The sequence below is a fragment of the Podarcis melisellensis genome, assembly GCF_964234715.1.
Source record: "Podarcis melisellensis genome assembly, chromosome: 4".
Taxonomy (NCBI): Eukaryota; Metazoa; Chordata; class Lepidosauria; order Squamata; family Lacertidae; genus Podarcis; species Podarcis melisellensis.
The window spans coordinates 31,911,825-31,927,328 of NC_138531.1; the positions used below are offsets into that span (position 1 = coordinate 31,911,825).

At 43.5% G+C, this 15,504-nt stretch overlaps 1 protein-coding gene across 3 annotated transcripts in view; it reads left to right on the forward strand.

The window, feature by feature from the left end:
• Positions 1-34: 34 nt before the first annotated feature.
• VWA3B (von Willebrand factor A domain containing 3B) overlaps positions 35-15,504 on the forward strand; it is a 67,236-nt gene continuing 51,766 nt past the window's right edge. For 2 of the 3 annotated variants that reach the window (XM_081907754.1, XM_081907755.1), the window contains exons 1-8: positions 35-170; positions 5,502-5,579; positions 5,752-5,979; positions 6,206-6,300; positions 8,927-9,177; positions 10,433-10,592; positions 11,334-11,503; positions 12,536-12,657. In XM_081907754.1, the coding sequence (XP_081763880.1) occupies positions 143-170; positions 5,502-5,579; positions 5,752-5,979; positions 6,206-6,300; positions 8,927-9,177; positions 10,433-10,592; positions 11,334-11,503; positions 12,536-12,657 (1,132 nt within the window). In that variant the 5' untranslated portion in view covers positions 35-142. The other variant, XM_081907756.1, reaches the window with a different exon arrangement.

Below are 15,504 nucleotides of genomic sequence, written 5' to 3' on the forward strand. Positions count from 1 at the left end.
GAAGGGGCGGCTCCGCGAAAGCCGGCTGCTCACGGGCCGGGGCTTAGCAACCGCGGCGTCTCCCGTGTCAACGAAAGAAAGAAGCGGGGCGGCAGCGGCAGCGGCGCCACCGTGGAACTCCTTGCCGGCGCGTCACAATGGGATGGAAGCGACCGGGGGGCTCGAAGCAGGTGAGGCGGGGCGCCTGCAGGGGGCGCACGGGAGCAGCCCCCTCTCGGATGGGGGCTTCTTCCCACGGTCGGCTGAAGGCTTCCAGCTCTGGCTGGTTCACCCCACGGGCCCCCTATCCTTCTGTCCCCCTATCGCCCTGGGATCAGATTTCCCTCTCTGCGCCTGTGCCAAGTTGGGGCGCTGGGCACTTGATTGATCCGAACGACACAAAATGAGTGAGGTCCTTATTCATTTCATAGAAACATAGAATTGTAAGGGATGCCCCCCCCCGGATAATCTAGTCCAACCCCTTGCAATACAAGAATCTTTTGCCCAGCGTGGGGATGAAGAGCCTCACGCTCTTAAAGGCAACTGTTGTGATTCGTCACTGTTGTTGGTAAAGGTAAAGGTAAAGAGCCCCCTGACCATTAGGTCCAGTTGTGACCGACTCTGGGGTTGCGGCGCTCATCTCGCTTTATTGGCCGAGGCAGCCGGCGTACAGCTTCCGGGTCATGTGGCCAGCATGACTAAGCCGCTTCTGGAGAACCAGAGCAGCGCACGGAAACGCCGTTTACCTTCCCGCCAGAGCGGTACCTATTTCTCTACTTGCACTTTGACGTGCTTTCGAACTGCTAGGTTGGCAGGAGCAGGGACCGAGCAACAGGAGCTCACCCCATCGTGGGGATTCAAACCGCCGACCTTATGATCGGCAAGCCCTAGGCTCTGTGGTTTAACCCACAGCGCCACCCACGGTAGTTCTTTGTTAATTCTCCTTGTGCTTTGGGGTGGTGGCGGGGTGCTAGCAGTCTACATGGAATCATAGAATGGTAGACCTGGAAGGGACCCCAAGTGTCATCTAGTCCAACCCTCTGCGATGCAGGAATCTTTTGCCCAACGTGAGGCTCAAACACACGACCCTGAGATTAAGAGCCTCATGCTGTACCGACTGAGCCACGTGTATACACATATATGTTAGGTTATTATAGAATCAAAGCTTTAGAGCTTGATGCTTTTATTATGTTTTTAGATATGCTGTAAGCTGCCCAGAGTGGCTGCGCAAACCCAGCCAGATAGGCGGAGTATAAATAATAAAATTGTTGTTGTTGTTATTAGTGATATTATTATTAGCTCAGGAATTATTATTATTATTATTATTTATTGTTTACCTGCCGTTTACTCTAAGGTCGCAGGGTGTGTAACAACAAAATATTAGAAATGGTTTAAAACAACTTCTAGTCTCAAAAATAAGGGGTGTCCTAAAAATATACAGCTCAAGCATCAAAAGGCTGGGTGAAGAAGCAGATACAGTATAGTTTGGACAGGTCCAAGCCCTGAAGGTGGGCCTTGCGTTGTATAAATATGGGAGCATTTGTGAAGTGCAGGTTTTCCTGGCACAGTTCTGCAGCAGGAGGACAAACTATGCCCTTGGGAAACCTCTCTTTCACAGCTTTGACATCTTGAGCCTCCTCAGAAATAATGCTTGCTTGAATATAGGCTGCGGTCCTGACCATAGCTACCCAGAAGTCCAATTGAACTTAATGGGGTTTACTCCCAGGTATGCTTGGTTTGATGTGAAGATTGGGGGGGACTTAACGTGGATAATTCTAAGCCAAAACCTGAAAGTGGAAGGTATAAAATTGCCAGGGCAGTTCAGGTAAAGAAACTTGAGCTTTTCACTCTTAATTCCTTAGAGGGAAAGAGCTGGAAGCCATATGGACCAAGCAAATAATGTGGATAAATGAGGAATCTTTTGTGAGCAGATTTCCAACCTTGTATATTTACATTTCAGGTAATAAACTGGGAAATCTAGTCACAGAACTCCCACACAAGATGCACATACTTTGCTCATATGTGGGTAACGGTAGTAGCATGTGGTCAGCTTTCCACTTCTAGGCCGCAATGTAGTTACTGAGATGTTTTCTCCCACAGAAATGAGCTTGGTGACAAATGTAAGCAGGAATTCAGTTCTATACATGTTCCCTCTTTGAATTTATGCCATACCTGCAATTCCACACCTCCAGTTGGTATAACCTGAACATAGGATGTGAAATTGTTTAGAGTGGAATCATTTTCTTTGGGAAATTGAAATAGGTCTGTCTAAACATGGAAAACTAAGCCAAACTGTTCTGTCCCTCCCCACTGCCAGGTTGGATTCAAAAAGCTAGATGTGGGCAACCTCCCAAGTTTCACTGAGTTTTGTGTGGACTCTTGCCAGTTTATTACTTTGCGTTTTTACAGCTCCCTAAGCTTCCTGAGAAGTCCATGCATTTATTATAAGGTGTATCGTTTTCCTAGCATAGATGGCTGCGTCTGTAAAAATTTAAAAATCCATACTAAAGCTTGGATGTAAGAGATGTGCTTATATGTTCCCCCAAACTGAAGACACTGACTGAGTGGGTAAAAACTCTTTCCAAACTTTCCCACTGAAACTTGGTTTAAAATGTTGGTCTTAAGATTATTAATATTTCTCTCATTAGCTGGGCCATCCCTCAGTTTAAGTTGAGTTTTGCTTTTTACGGATTCTTTTTCTGTCAGAACCCCTGTATGTTCTTCTCCCATTTGCCTCACAATTGCCTGAGCAGTTCAGGTGAAGAAACTTGAGCTAGCAAGGAATTAAATTCCAGAGTGATAAAAGAGAGTGTGCTACATTCAAGCCTCTGAACAGCTATCAAAATAGCACGGCATCTGGATCTGGTAGCCGGGACTTTTGCACTCTATTGAATTACAGTGCTTATCGCAGGATTTCATTTGCCATGGAGTCACCAGCTCGGGTCTCCATGTTATATTAGAAGAACTGGATTGCAGTGATTCCTAGTAGATTATCTTGTGAATGAATACTGTTAATCACAGCACCTTTTTGGTGCCAATGTGGTATAGTGGCTTGAGTGTTGGGCTAAGACCTGAGAGACCAGGGTTCAAACCTCTACTCAGCTCACTGGGTGACATCTGACCAGTCACTCACTCTCAACCTAACCTACCTCACAGAGTTGTTGTGTTTATAAGATGAGGAGGAAAACTGTGTATGCCACATTGACCGCCTTGGAGAAAAAGATGAAATATAAATGTAAAATAAATATATAACTATGCAAAGTGCTTTACAATCCTAATTCATTCTTTTTTGCCAACTTGTAAGGCTGGTCCTTATTATTCCCATTTCACAAACTGGGCAATGGAGGATGATAGCTATTGGCTTGTTCAATGTTACTCAGGGCTCCTTTCCAGGAAAAAAAAGTGATTTCCATGTAAGATAATTTTGATGTGGCAATTGAACATAGATAAACAACGAGACTGACTGCAGACTCAATCAGCATACATGCTGCAGTTAATGTTCATGCATGTGGGATCACCACAGATTATGATCCACAGAATAAAGTATCAGTACTTAGTATTTAAAGCATTTCACACACATTATCTCATATGGGATACATGTGGAATACATGCAAATTGTTCTATGGAAGTGTCCTTTGCATAGGGATTTTGCAATATGAAATCACGGCATCAAAGTACTTGAATTAAGGCCCTAGTCCATCACACGGGTAAATAAATTGCGGTGATTCATATGTTTTATAGCTGACACTTAAGAGACAAGAGTTCTGTCTCCCTGGAGGCAAAATGCACAACTTACCACTTGGTACAGCAGCCAAAGGGTAAATGTTTGCACAAACCCTCCTCTGTGCACATATAGGGCATTCTGAAGGGCTTCCTAGTTACTGCATCACTAGCCCTGTTGTTCTGGTCTTCTTGTTTAAAGTTACCCAAGTGACTACAGTGGTATGTGGATCTGGAATACTGGAATAACATTCTGCCAGGTAACTGAAGAGGCCAAAGTGATTCACTTCTTTATTCTGGTCTTTGGCACCCGAAACGTACATTTCTAGTGCCCACCCAATTATTGTGCCTGCAGTCTGTTTTAAACTATTTTCACCATTGCATTTTAAACCCCTGTAACTTTCCCAGGGCCTTTATGGGCGGATAATGAATCAAAATAGTAATCATAATTCAAATACACATTAGAATTTGGATCTTAAGACAACTTCAGGAATTTGACTGAAGGAAAGTCCCCTGTTTCCTCCCTACTCACCTCTCAGCCACCCAGTCAGCTTTAAAGTTGCTTCAGAGGGTCAACCAGGGGTTCAGAGTGAGACACTATCAGCATACTGTTAACACTCAGCTTTGCTTTTCATTGGACAAGGGCCAGTCAACTGAAGCCCAATCCCAACAAGACGGGAAAGCTGTGGGTAGATGGTTCTTGTATCCTGGGAGTTTGCATTCTACTTGCTCTAGAATGGGTTGCACCCCCCCCCCCCGAAGGGTCAACTTCACTTTTTGGTTCCCTGTTCCCATTGGATCCAGTTTTGTTCTCTAGAGCCTTGGTCCAGAGCACCTTCTCCTTCCTGCGTCCCCAACTGCAGCCTCTGCTGGACAGGAATGCTCTGGGTCACAGTTAGCCCCACCGTGATCACCACCTGATTAGACTGCTATAATGGTATTTTAGGTGTGGCTTGAAAGATGACCAGGAAGCATCAGTTGGTGCAGAACACAGCTGCCGTGATTTGATAAGGATATCTGCATCCCATCTCCAATGCAGTTGGCAAAAGCTTCACTAGCAAAACATCAGCCGCCCTGAGCCCGGTCTTGGCTGGGGAGGGCGGGTTATAAATAAATTATTATTATTATTATTATTATTATTATTATTATTATTATTATTATTATTATTATTATTATCTTGGGGGCCTAGGTAACTGAATATGCTGCCTCTGTGCCTTTACCATTAGTTCACCAACCATAGCTTTTCTCTCCAATTTCTCATCTCCAAACAAGATGACAATAGAATGACCTCACTAGAGATCCTTGCCTTGCACCAATACTTCTTTCTTTCAGGCACCAGGTTGAACCTGGTTTACATAGAACCTTCTGTATTTCCTCTGGTTTTAGGCATTTTTTTATTGTTGCCCATGGTTTCACCTCCTAGTAAGTTCTTTTAATGTTTATTTTAATGTTTATTTAATGTGGTATTTTTAAAACATTATTTTTATTTCATTTTCCATAAACGGGCAAGTTACCTTTTTGTAACCATTTTGTCGCTGTGTAAGTAGTATAGAAATATTTGAAATAAATAATTAGACAGCACAATCTAAACCATGTCTGCTCAGAAGTAAGTTCTGCTGAATTCAGTGGGGCTTCCTCCTGGGTAAGTGGGAGGATTAGGTTTCTGGCTAATAAAAGCTGTTGGAGCTGGTGCTAACTTTAATTTAAATTTATATTCAATTTATAGCATCGAGACCAGACCTGATTTACTGGTTGGATGGCATCAATAAAAAACAAACATGTGTTTTTATTCATGTTTTAAGGGGAACACAGAAGGAAGCAAAAAATCAGTGTGGTTGCAATGACTGGCGGCATAGGTAAACGGCTTGCATGGAGTGAACGTGAGTATTCTAAGGTTATGATATTTTATTAATAAAATTACACATGGAACTTCTATCCAATCACTGAACGTCACTTTCGATCCTTCATTTGCATAACTACAGTATCCCCCTGCTGGCCCAGGGTGAGAACTTCAGTACATAACACCTAGCTTGCACGTTTTCCCCTTTACAGAAGTTACTTTTGGTGGGAAGCCTAAAAAAGATCCTGAAAAACCTAAGACGTTGGTTGTCTGTGAGAAGAACTTGGAGCGAAAAGAAAGGAGAGATTATGGCGTTCAGTGGGACTTGGATGTGCAACTTCTCATCTCTTCCCCTAAATGGCTTCAGCTGCATGGGCTCAAAAGGAACAAGTTGACCTTTTCTCAGATTTTATCCAAGATTGGATTTCAGCACAAAGAAGGTATGATGTGCAGCAAGTCTTTTCCCTTTGCACGATGCACAGCCTGATCTTTTGCACAGTTAGTTGGCGAAATAAGCCCTGTTGCATTAAACAGTAAGTAACAGCTTGTGTATGGGATATCCTTTGGGGCTCACTTCTAAATAAACAGGCAAGGAATTGGTACAAAAAATAAATAAATGACCCTGCATGATGGAGACAGCACATGTACAACTTCTTTTTATTCTAGACTATGTATCCATCCTGGGGAAACTTGTGGCTTCTCGATACGCAAATGGGTTGTATCGTCAATACATGACAGGAGAAGACGGCAAGCTGTATAACGTAAGTGGCGGATTCAGAGTAACAATATATCTTTTGGGTAAGATAATATATTGGCAGAATATTATATATTGGCAGGATGATATTATATATTGGCAGGATGAGGTGGTGGCTGGGTGTAGTAACAACCTGCCCTCTGGCTATAAAAAGTTTGTGTTTGATGTTCTTTAAAATCTGGACTCTGCTTTCAGAGTTCTTGCTGACCTGTTGAAGCTGGGCTTGGGGAGAACTACCTCCAGAACACAGAGTGGAAGTAATAACAATGAGCCTGGGGTCACTTAGCTTCAGAGAGGTGTTCGATAACCGATAATGGTTTGCTGATCCAGCACCTATATTATTCAACAACAACAAAACTACTGACATGGGTTATTTTCAGAATCAGGACTTCCTCTCTTGCATTTTTCCAAGGTCTAGTAGGATTTAATGAGCTAGAAGCTGGTATGGTTTGGACGTTCCATGAAACCGAACAATTTTTGGGGGGCCACTTTTCATCCATTGTGAAATGCTGATTGGGTGGTAGATGTGTGTGAATCATAGCTCCAGAGATCCGCAGTTCTGTTGCGAACAGCTGCCCCACTCAGCACCCTCCTGCTGCTGAGTACTGTTGCTCATTGGGATCAGGCTGGGTTGGGGGATCATAAGGTTGGGGGAGCTCCTGGTTGCTGGTTGGCGGCCTAACTGTTAGAATTCCTGCTCCATAATTGCAGTCATGGGATTGTTGTCTATCACATGACGGTATATGCTTTGACTCCACAGAGTGGTAAGTGATGGAGACAGGATGTTTGTCTTACTGTGTTCCTTGAAGTGGGAATATTGTCTTTTGTTCTTTTCCTGTTTGCTGTCTGATGCTAGAGAGAGAGGGAGCCATGTTGCAGTGCTCCGTGTGTGTTTATATGTAAATAAAGTAGATTAGCCAAAATGCTGAGTGGCTGAGGTCTGTTACACAAGCTGCAGATCCCTAAGTGTGCCGATGTCTGTTGGCATCGGTCGCTGTGATGTTCGGGCAGAAGAAAGCTTTTGAAGCTCCCGAACAAACAACCAGGAGGGAGAGAACATGCCAGTTGGGCATGTGACTCTACCAGGGTCCTACTCGAGTGTAGGACGAGCTCTTCACACCAACATGCCCTTTAGGGCTTCTATGACTAAACTGGAGCTCCTCCCACCTCACCATCACTTTGCTCTGTTGTAAACAAAAATTGCCCTTTTCCCTTATGGGGTATCCAAGATCCCATATAAAGTCCTTACATAGGTTTCCTATTGGTAGGAGAAAATAACAGAGGCCAACCAGAGAATATTGAGAAGCAAAGCAGCTAGTAAGCTTGATCTTTATTGATCTGTTGCAACAGGGTGCTCCCCTCACCCGCAGGAGAGGACAACCCAGAACAATGGCATGCAAGGCCTTATAAAGACTTTTGAAATTGCCCCCCTGTAGATCAAGACCACCCCCAGAAACATCATACTGTACATACATCACAGAAGGGGTGTAACCAAAGACCACCCCCCGGATATATCATAACTACATCACAGAAAAGGTGGTCTAAAACAGAAATTTGAATGTTGTTTTTCTCCTGTCATTGTTTATCTCCTGTCTGGCAGGTTACTTGATTGGGTTGCCTGGAGAGCCTGGCCAGTCTTTTATAATGATAAATACTTAGTTCCTGGGCCAGGTCACAGGCTCACACCCTATTCATATCTTAAATGTGCCCTTAAGACAGGATTTGTGAAGAAAGAGACAATGCAGAGGTTTCCCACTTTGACCTTGCAGAGAAAACATTTGCTCAGCTTAAGAATCAAAATGGTTCCAGGTTGGTCTTTCTGTTCTGATCTATGTATGTGCTTGGTTGGTACCTTATGAACATTACTAAGACCTCAAAAGTCCTATCACAGCTCTCTTAAGCTAGCCGGAGCACAACTGCTGGGAGCATGCCCCATCACTCTGTCCACTCAAGGGCTGCTGCTGTGCTCACCATTTGGATGCTTGTTCAGTACTTTGATGGTAAACACTTGCTGAAAAACAATGGCTCCAGTTTGACCCCGTTCTGGATTTTGCATCAGAAGGCAAGGATAGGAGAGACCCGTCAAGTAGAGAAAATGTGATTCTGTGCGCTCTTATGGTAGCCAAGAGACTGATGTTGATGATCTGGAGGAATAAACATATGATCCACGTTAATAAATTGATCGACAATATGATAACACTCACAGCTTATGAACATACTGCTTACAGACGTAGACTTTGTTTGGATAAATATGACAATATTTGGAACGAGTTTATAGAAAATGTAGTAGGTCATTCATCTTTACATACGTATTAGGATAATAATATCAAATTTACAAAAGAATGTATGGGTTACGGGTGTTTTTCATTTATATTCATATATTTTTTCTACACATTTTTGTTCCTTTTTCTTTTCTCATTCTCTTTTTCTTTGCATCACTTTATTTCTTCATAATTGAACCCTTTTCAATAAAATATTAATACCAAAGTACAGATCCATCAAGAAGGTTTGCCAGCTCTTAAAAAGTGTGTTTGCATTTGTAATTGCCTTGATGCACATCTTCTTCATTTTCCATCCCTATTATTCCCTGTCTTGATTTTGACATCTTCACTCTTTTTAAAATTTAAATGCAGCTGACAGCCAAAAAAGACCTCCTCTTTCATTTTGTGGATTGTCTTACTGGAGCTATCGAACTGTATAAACAAAGGATGGAATGGCTAACCACAGAAAGCCGGCAAATATTTGGAGTGATTCAGGAACAGAGCATCACCGTTGTTCTGGATTTCGGTGTTGCTTCTAGAGCTGAGTTTGATCTGTGTCGAGAGGCGCTTTCTATGGTCTTCAAACAGCAAGTGGCCCAAATCTCCCGATTTAACATCATTCAGTAAGTTTCCTACACTTTATTAAGGAGACTTGCTGGAATTCCTAAGACTACAACCATAATAATGAAGTTTGTTGAAAGCATATTGCTGATGAACATAATCAGACTTTATCTGCAAAGCCTTTATGCCATTTTGAATATGAGGCCATGAGTAGAAATCCTTCTTAAGCGTTTTATTTATTTATTTATTTTAAAACACTAGTTCTCTTTAAGTGGAAAAGATTCGTTTTCAAACCATGTATCTTCTTCTCAGCATTGATCAACACACATTTTCCTGCAAAGGCCAGCTAGATTTTGTCTTAGAGACCAAAACAAAACCAAACAGTAAGTACCGTATTTTTCGCTCTATAAGACACACCAGACCACAAGACGCACCTAGTTTTTGGAGGAGGAAAACAAGAAAAAAATATTCTGAATCCCAGAAGCCAGAACAGCAAGAGGGATCGCTGCGCAGTGAAAGCAGTGATCCCTCTTGCTGTTCTGGCTTCTGGGATAGCTGCGCAGCCTGCATTCGCTCCGTAAGACGTACACACATTTCCCCTTACTTTTTAGGAGGGAAAAAGTGAGTCTTATAGAGCGAAAAATACGGTAGATACAATTAAGATCAGTTTTAGTACCACCATAATACCCCCCACAAACTTTATTCTCTATAGCTAATGCACCTATTGCTCCCTCAGACAAAGTATATGCTAATTTTTTAAAACATGTTTGTTTATGCTAAGGGTCAGCAACTACAGACCTGGGGAGCCCATTCTGGGATATGAGGAGTCCTGTATAGTGCTTGATTTGCATGGGGCCAAAGAGGCATTTTGGATAAGAGACTGATTTTGGGGGTGGGGGTTAGGGCAATCCATTCTGACTCTGTTCTCCAGGAAGTCTAGGTGGTAGCCCCACTGTGACCATTATTTCAGGATGAGATCTTTAGCTCAAAGCGCAGGGATCAATGCTGAATGCTCAGGCCCCTCTTCCCTTTCTCTTCGACCTCTGCCAGATTGGGAGAATGAGCGGGACCTTTTCACTGAATGTTGATCGAAGTAATTCATCTGGGAAACTCCACAGACATTTGGCACCCAGATCATATGTCTGTCTAGACACTGGATAAGGCCTTTCCCCTTCCACCCCCCACCCCTCAATAATCTCCAGACCAAAACCTTGACGGGGACAGATGCTCCTTGCTGCCCTTTTTAGTCTACCAGAGCTGTTATTGCAAGACAAGTTTAGCCATTTCTCCAGATATTTTAGCTATTCTCCTTTCCAGGGGGGCTCAAGATCTTGCAAAGTGGCAAGAGAAAACTGTTCCTGTGTCGGAGGCCTCTATAGAAGCGGCTGTTGAGTGGCTCTGGGCGATAGAATACAGGCCAGCTGTTTGCCACTCGGGCCCCACGGAAGCGATCATGGAGGCCTTGTTTGATGACACGGTAATCTCTCTCACACATTTCTAGAAGTCTTCGGTTATGTCTAGGGATATATCCCCGTGAGAGTTTTGACTGCAAGTGCTACAGACATGAATTATGGACGGGGATAATACATGCTAATAAAAGAACATTGGGGGCTATTTAGAAGGAATTTCTTTCAAGTTGATCTGCAGGCTGGTTCTTACCAATATCATATATGCATGACAGCATTGCATTCTGAGAGCAGAATTTCCCACGGAACAGGCAAGAGAGAAATGTTTCAATGACACTAAAGGGGCTTTGAAGCATAGGCTTAGTTTCAATGAACCTGTCTGAAAGTTAAGAGATGCAAATACCTCTTTGGCGCACTGCAACCTTTTTTAGGTGAGCCACAATTAAGCTGGGAAGTCTCCAATTAATCTCAGTTTCCCTAACACTTCTGGGCATGTGGGGCTCACTGTGCAGCCTTTTGGGCTGAATTGCTGCTATTATAAGAGATGCCAGTGTGGTGTAGTGGTTAAGTGTGTTGGACTAGGACCTGGGAGATTGGGGTTCAAATCCCCACTTGGCCACAAAGCCATGGACTTGGGCCAGTCACCGTCCCTTAGCCTAGTCTAGCTCACAAGGATGTTGTGAGATGGGGGGGAAACCAACCATGTATGCCACCTTAGCTCCTTGGATGAATGGGGGGGATAGAAATGAAAAGCGGGGGGGGGGGGAATGTTACAAATATGCTTCATGGTTCAAATGACTTGTCCGTCACAGACTGAGGCCGTGTACTATTTCACTGTGGGCGATATGCCAGAATGCATGAGACATTTGCTCCTGCAGAAGATATCGAGGTGCCCGTGCCCAGTCCATACAGTGTCTTTTAATGCTCGAGAAGAAGAGACTATTGCTTTATTAAAGGAGCTGAGTCATCTGACCAATGGCAGGTATGAGGTAAATGATTTCAGCACTATCAATCTATTTTGCAAATGGAGATCTGGATCCTTGCAGATCGCATGCTTTCTCATTGTGTTTTTTGCCCAAATATGTCACTTTCCCCCTTCCTCTGTCCCTCTGAGATGAAAATAACAAGGTCTGGTGGAGCAGGTTCAGCTCAAGATGTTTAGTTGCCCAATGCGGCGTACAGTGGTACCTCAGGTTACAAACGCTTTGGGTTACAAACACTTTGGGTTACAAACTCCACTAACCCGGAAGTAGTACCTTGGGTTGAGAACTTTGCCCCAGGATGAGAACGGAAAACGCATGCCGGTGGCATGGTGGCAGCGGAAGGCCCCATTAGCAAAAGCATGCCTCAGGTTAAGAATGGTTTCGAGTTAAGAACGGACCTCTGGAACGAATTAAGTTCGTAGCCTGAGGTACTACTGTAGTTAAATGCCCCTCTCCCCTATGCAAGGTGCATAGTACTCAAACTTGACCAAGTTACTCCCTGGGAGTAAAATACACAACAATGACAAGCATTTAGTGCCTTTCATGACATCCAAAATCAGCACCCCAAGGCAGCTCTGCTTAACAGTAGAGCAAGCCTAAAAGAGTGAGGCCTCAATCGTGAGTTGCTATTAAACTGATAAATGCAAGTTATGCTACGGGAACACCCAGTTTGTTATGGGCACCTGTGAGTTTTATGAAACTCTGGTGATAAAAGAGTACAATGAGAACATCCTAATGCTGCTTGAGCCTGACAACCAATGGAAATTACTGCGTTTATTTGTTGCAGTTATCTTCTCTTTAAGAAGTCAAAAGTGAAACGTGTTCTATTTCCTCATATTTTTTAAAACAGCCATGTGAGGTAAGCTAGGCTGAGAGAGGCTCACTGCCCCCAAATCACTCAGTAGACCATAGCTGAGGAGTGACTTAAACTTGGGTCTGTCAGGTCTGACATTCTAGCCACTGCTCCATACCAGCTCCCTTGATGCCTGTTTATAACCTTGCATACAGATTGGAACACTTTATCCCTTCAGGTTCCATGCATTTGCTGAGAGAGAGGACTACATGGACATGATAGAAACCTCAATAAGCGACGAGGATGAGAAAGCCTTACTTACCCAGAATGCGAGGAAACTGAAAGGGAACCTGCCTCTAGGTAAAACAAAAAAAGGTTTATTGTTATGCCCCAAATGCCTTCCTCCCTTCAGTCCTCCAGAATCTCCATGGACCATAGCTCTCACCAGCCTTGCTTCTCGCTCTGTGCCCTCCTTAAGTGCTTTTGCCTGGAAGGATGCATAGAATCTTCAAGATAACATTTTTATCTAGGAGAATCTGGGGGCACTAGCAGGCATTTTATTGGAACAAGGGGCAACAGAATGCTTCCTCAATACAGAACGGAGGTAAACAAGAGTTCTTTGGAAGAAGATAGAAGCAATAGTGCAACAAGGGAATTTCAGACCTGTGTTTCCCCAACTTGAGTCTCCAGCTGCTTTTGGACTACAATTCCCATCATCCCTGTCCACTGGTCTTGCTAGCTAGGGGTGATGGTAGTTGTACTCCAAAAACAGCTTGAGACCCAAATTTGGGAGACACTGTTTTAGACAGTGGCGTAGCGTGGGGGGTGCAGGGGGGCCCGGCCGCACCGGGCGCAACATCTGGGGGTTAGGGTTAGGTTAGGGTTAGGGGGCACAAATCCACGGGTTAGGGGGCGCAAATTACTTGCCTTGCCCCAGGTGCTGATAACCAATGCTACGCCACTGGTTTTAGACCCTGGACTTCACGGTCTTAGAGAGGCAAAGCAGACCATTGACATTTGTCTTCTTCCCATTGACATTTGTTTTATGTTCCTGACATGTTAGAGCAAAACTCTTAAGCAAGGACAGTTTTCTAGCTGTGGTAAAAATTACGACACTCTTGAGCATGTGCAGTTTTGCATTTTAAGAGCATGCATAAATCACAGCACCATCATGCTGACAGGACTCAAATGCGGCCCTTCGTTGCAGAAAAGGAGAATGTGTTTCAGTATTTTTTTAAAAGAGTATTAGTATCCCATGTACGTGCCAGCTGCCCCTATGACAACAGAATAATAGCAAAGGATTCTGCAGTAAGCAGCATCTTTCCTGGTGGACCTCAGCCTGCCCATGCCAGCCTAGATGTTGATGCTGGGGCTGTTTGCCACTGCCTTCACCTTCTGCCATATTTAGCCCTGTGGTCCTGTCCTATCTGAATCACTGGATACGTCGCCGTTGTGACTGGCAGATGCATGTGTGGCTGCCCCACAACTGTGGGACTTTTTCACTGGAGGACTCCAAAACTAGAACCTCTGCATCTTCCTGGAGCAGTGCACATTTTTCTGCTCAGGCTGCCACCACTACTTCTTCTTCTTCTTCTTCTTCTTCTTCTTCTTCTTCTTCTTCTTCTTCTTCTTCTTCTTCATTTTATTTTATTTTATTTTATTTTATTTTATTTTATTTTATTTTATTTTATTTTATTTTCGTCCAATATCTGCAAGCGTCAGGAAAGTTACAACATCAAACCACAATCTAAAACCACTAGTACTTCAATTGTTTTCATTGTGTTCACACACATAAAGAAACACAACAATGTTTATTTGAAACATTTCTACACTACCTCTTTTCATTCAGAAATTTCCAGGAGAGTTTACAATGACTCAAAAAGCACAGTAAAAAAGCAGTGATCAATACAATGACTCACAATGGTAGAACAGTGGTAAAAACAATCATATTTTGTGTGTGTGTGTGTGAAAGGGAGATACACTGGAGGTTAAACGTCTGGGGAAATCAAAATGTTGTCTGGCTGGCACCTAAGAGACTAGGCATGCCTCCGTGGTGAGAGAATTCTGCAAATGAGGTGTTGCAGCCAAAAAGGTCTTTCCCCCCCTGTATCCACCTGCCTCACTTCAGATGGTGGGGGTGCACATTCAAAACAGTGGCAAACAATGCGTGTACCAGTTCTGAAATTAATTTCACAAATTTCCTAAGGTAAACTGGAAGGCACAGAGAGTAGAACACATCACTGGGACAGCCCATAGAACAATATGGTAATGGGGAACAGTTTTACAACGGCACATAATATTGAGAAGTTCATTGTGCTGTGTGGGAGGGGGAAAGGCCATTTTCTTTCTGAAACCATTCTTAGCTAATGGAGCTGGACACCCCCTATTTCCTGTATTTTAGAGAAGAGTGTTTGATATTTAGAGAAAGTGAAGAGTGAAAAACAGTCCCTTTCAGAAAGGTGGCAAGTTTGCATGTTCCAGCAGGCCTGTTCTGAATAAATGCAAAAGCCCCCAAGGGGTTTGGTAGCTTCCAAATAATTGTGTATCAAATTACGTGTCTTAATAGGAAAGAAGGAATCACTAACCACCAGGGGAAAACAGAGAAATATTAGTCCCTGTTGTGACGGAGTACACACAATTTTCAAATGCTGATTACTCAGGAACAAGGCAGACTATATACATACATAAATCAATACAAGTTCTTTCCTCCCTTTTTGTCACTGAGCTGCATATGTGTTGTGTGTGTGTGTTGTATCACTAACAAGTCATCACATCTTGATTCAATTACTTTTCAGATATTTTCTAAAATGCAAGGCTTTAAACAGGACAGATGTTGAGCATCCACATTACAGTCGTACCTCGGAAGCGGAACGGAATCCGTTCCGGGAGTCTGTTCGACTTCCAAGACATTTGGAAACCAAGGTGCAGCTTCTGATTGGCTGCAGGAAGCTCCTGCAGCCAATCGGAAGCCGCATTGGACATTCAGGTTCCAAAGAATGTTTGCAAACTGAAACACTCACTTCCGGGTTTGCGGTGTTCAGGAGCCAAAACGCCCGACTCACAAGGCGTTCAGGATCCAAGGTACGACTGTATAAGTAAATGCACCAGGGTCGTGGGGAATTAGCCAACATTTATTTGACTTTAATATGTTAAAAAAACAAACCCTGTCTTGCAAAATGACCCCCAGGAACCACATTCTTTTCCTCT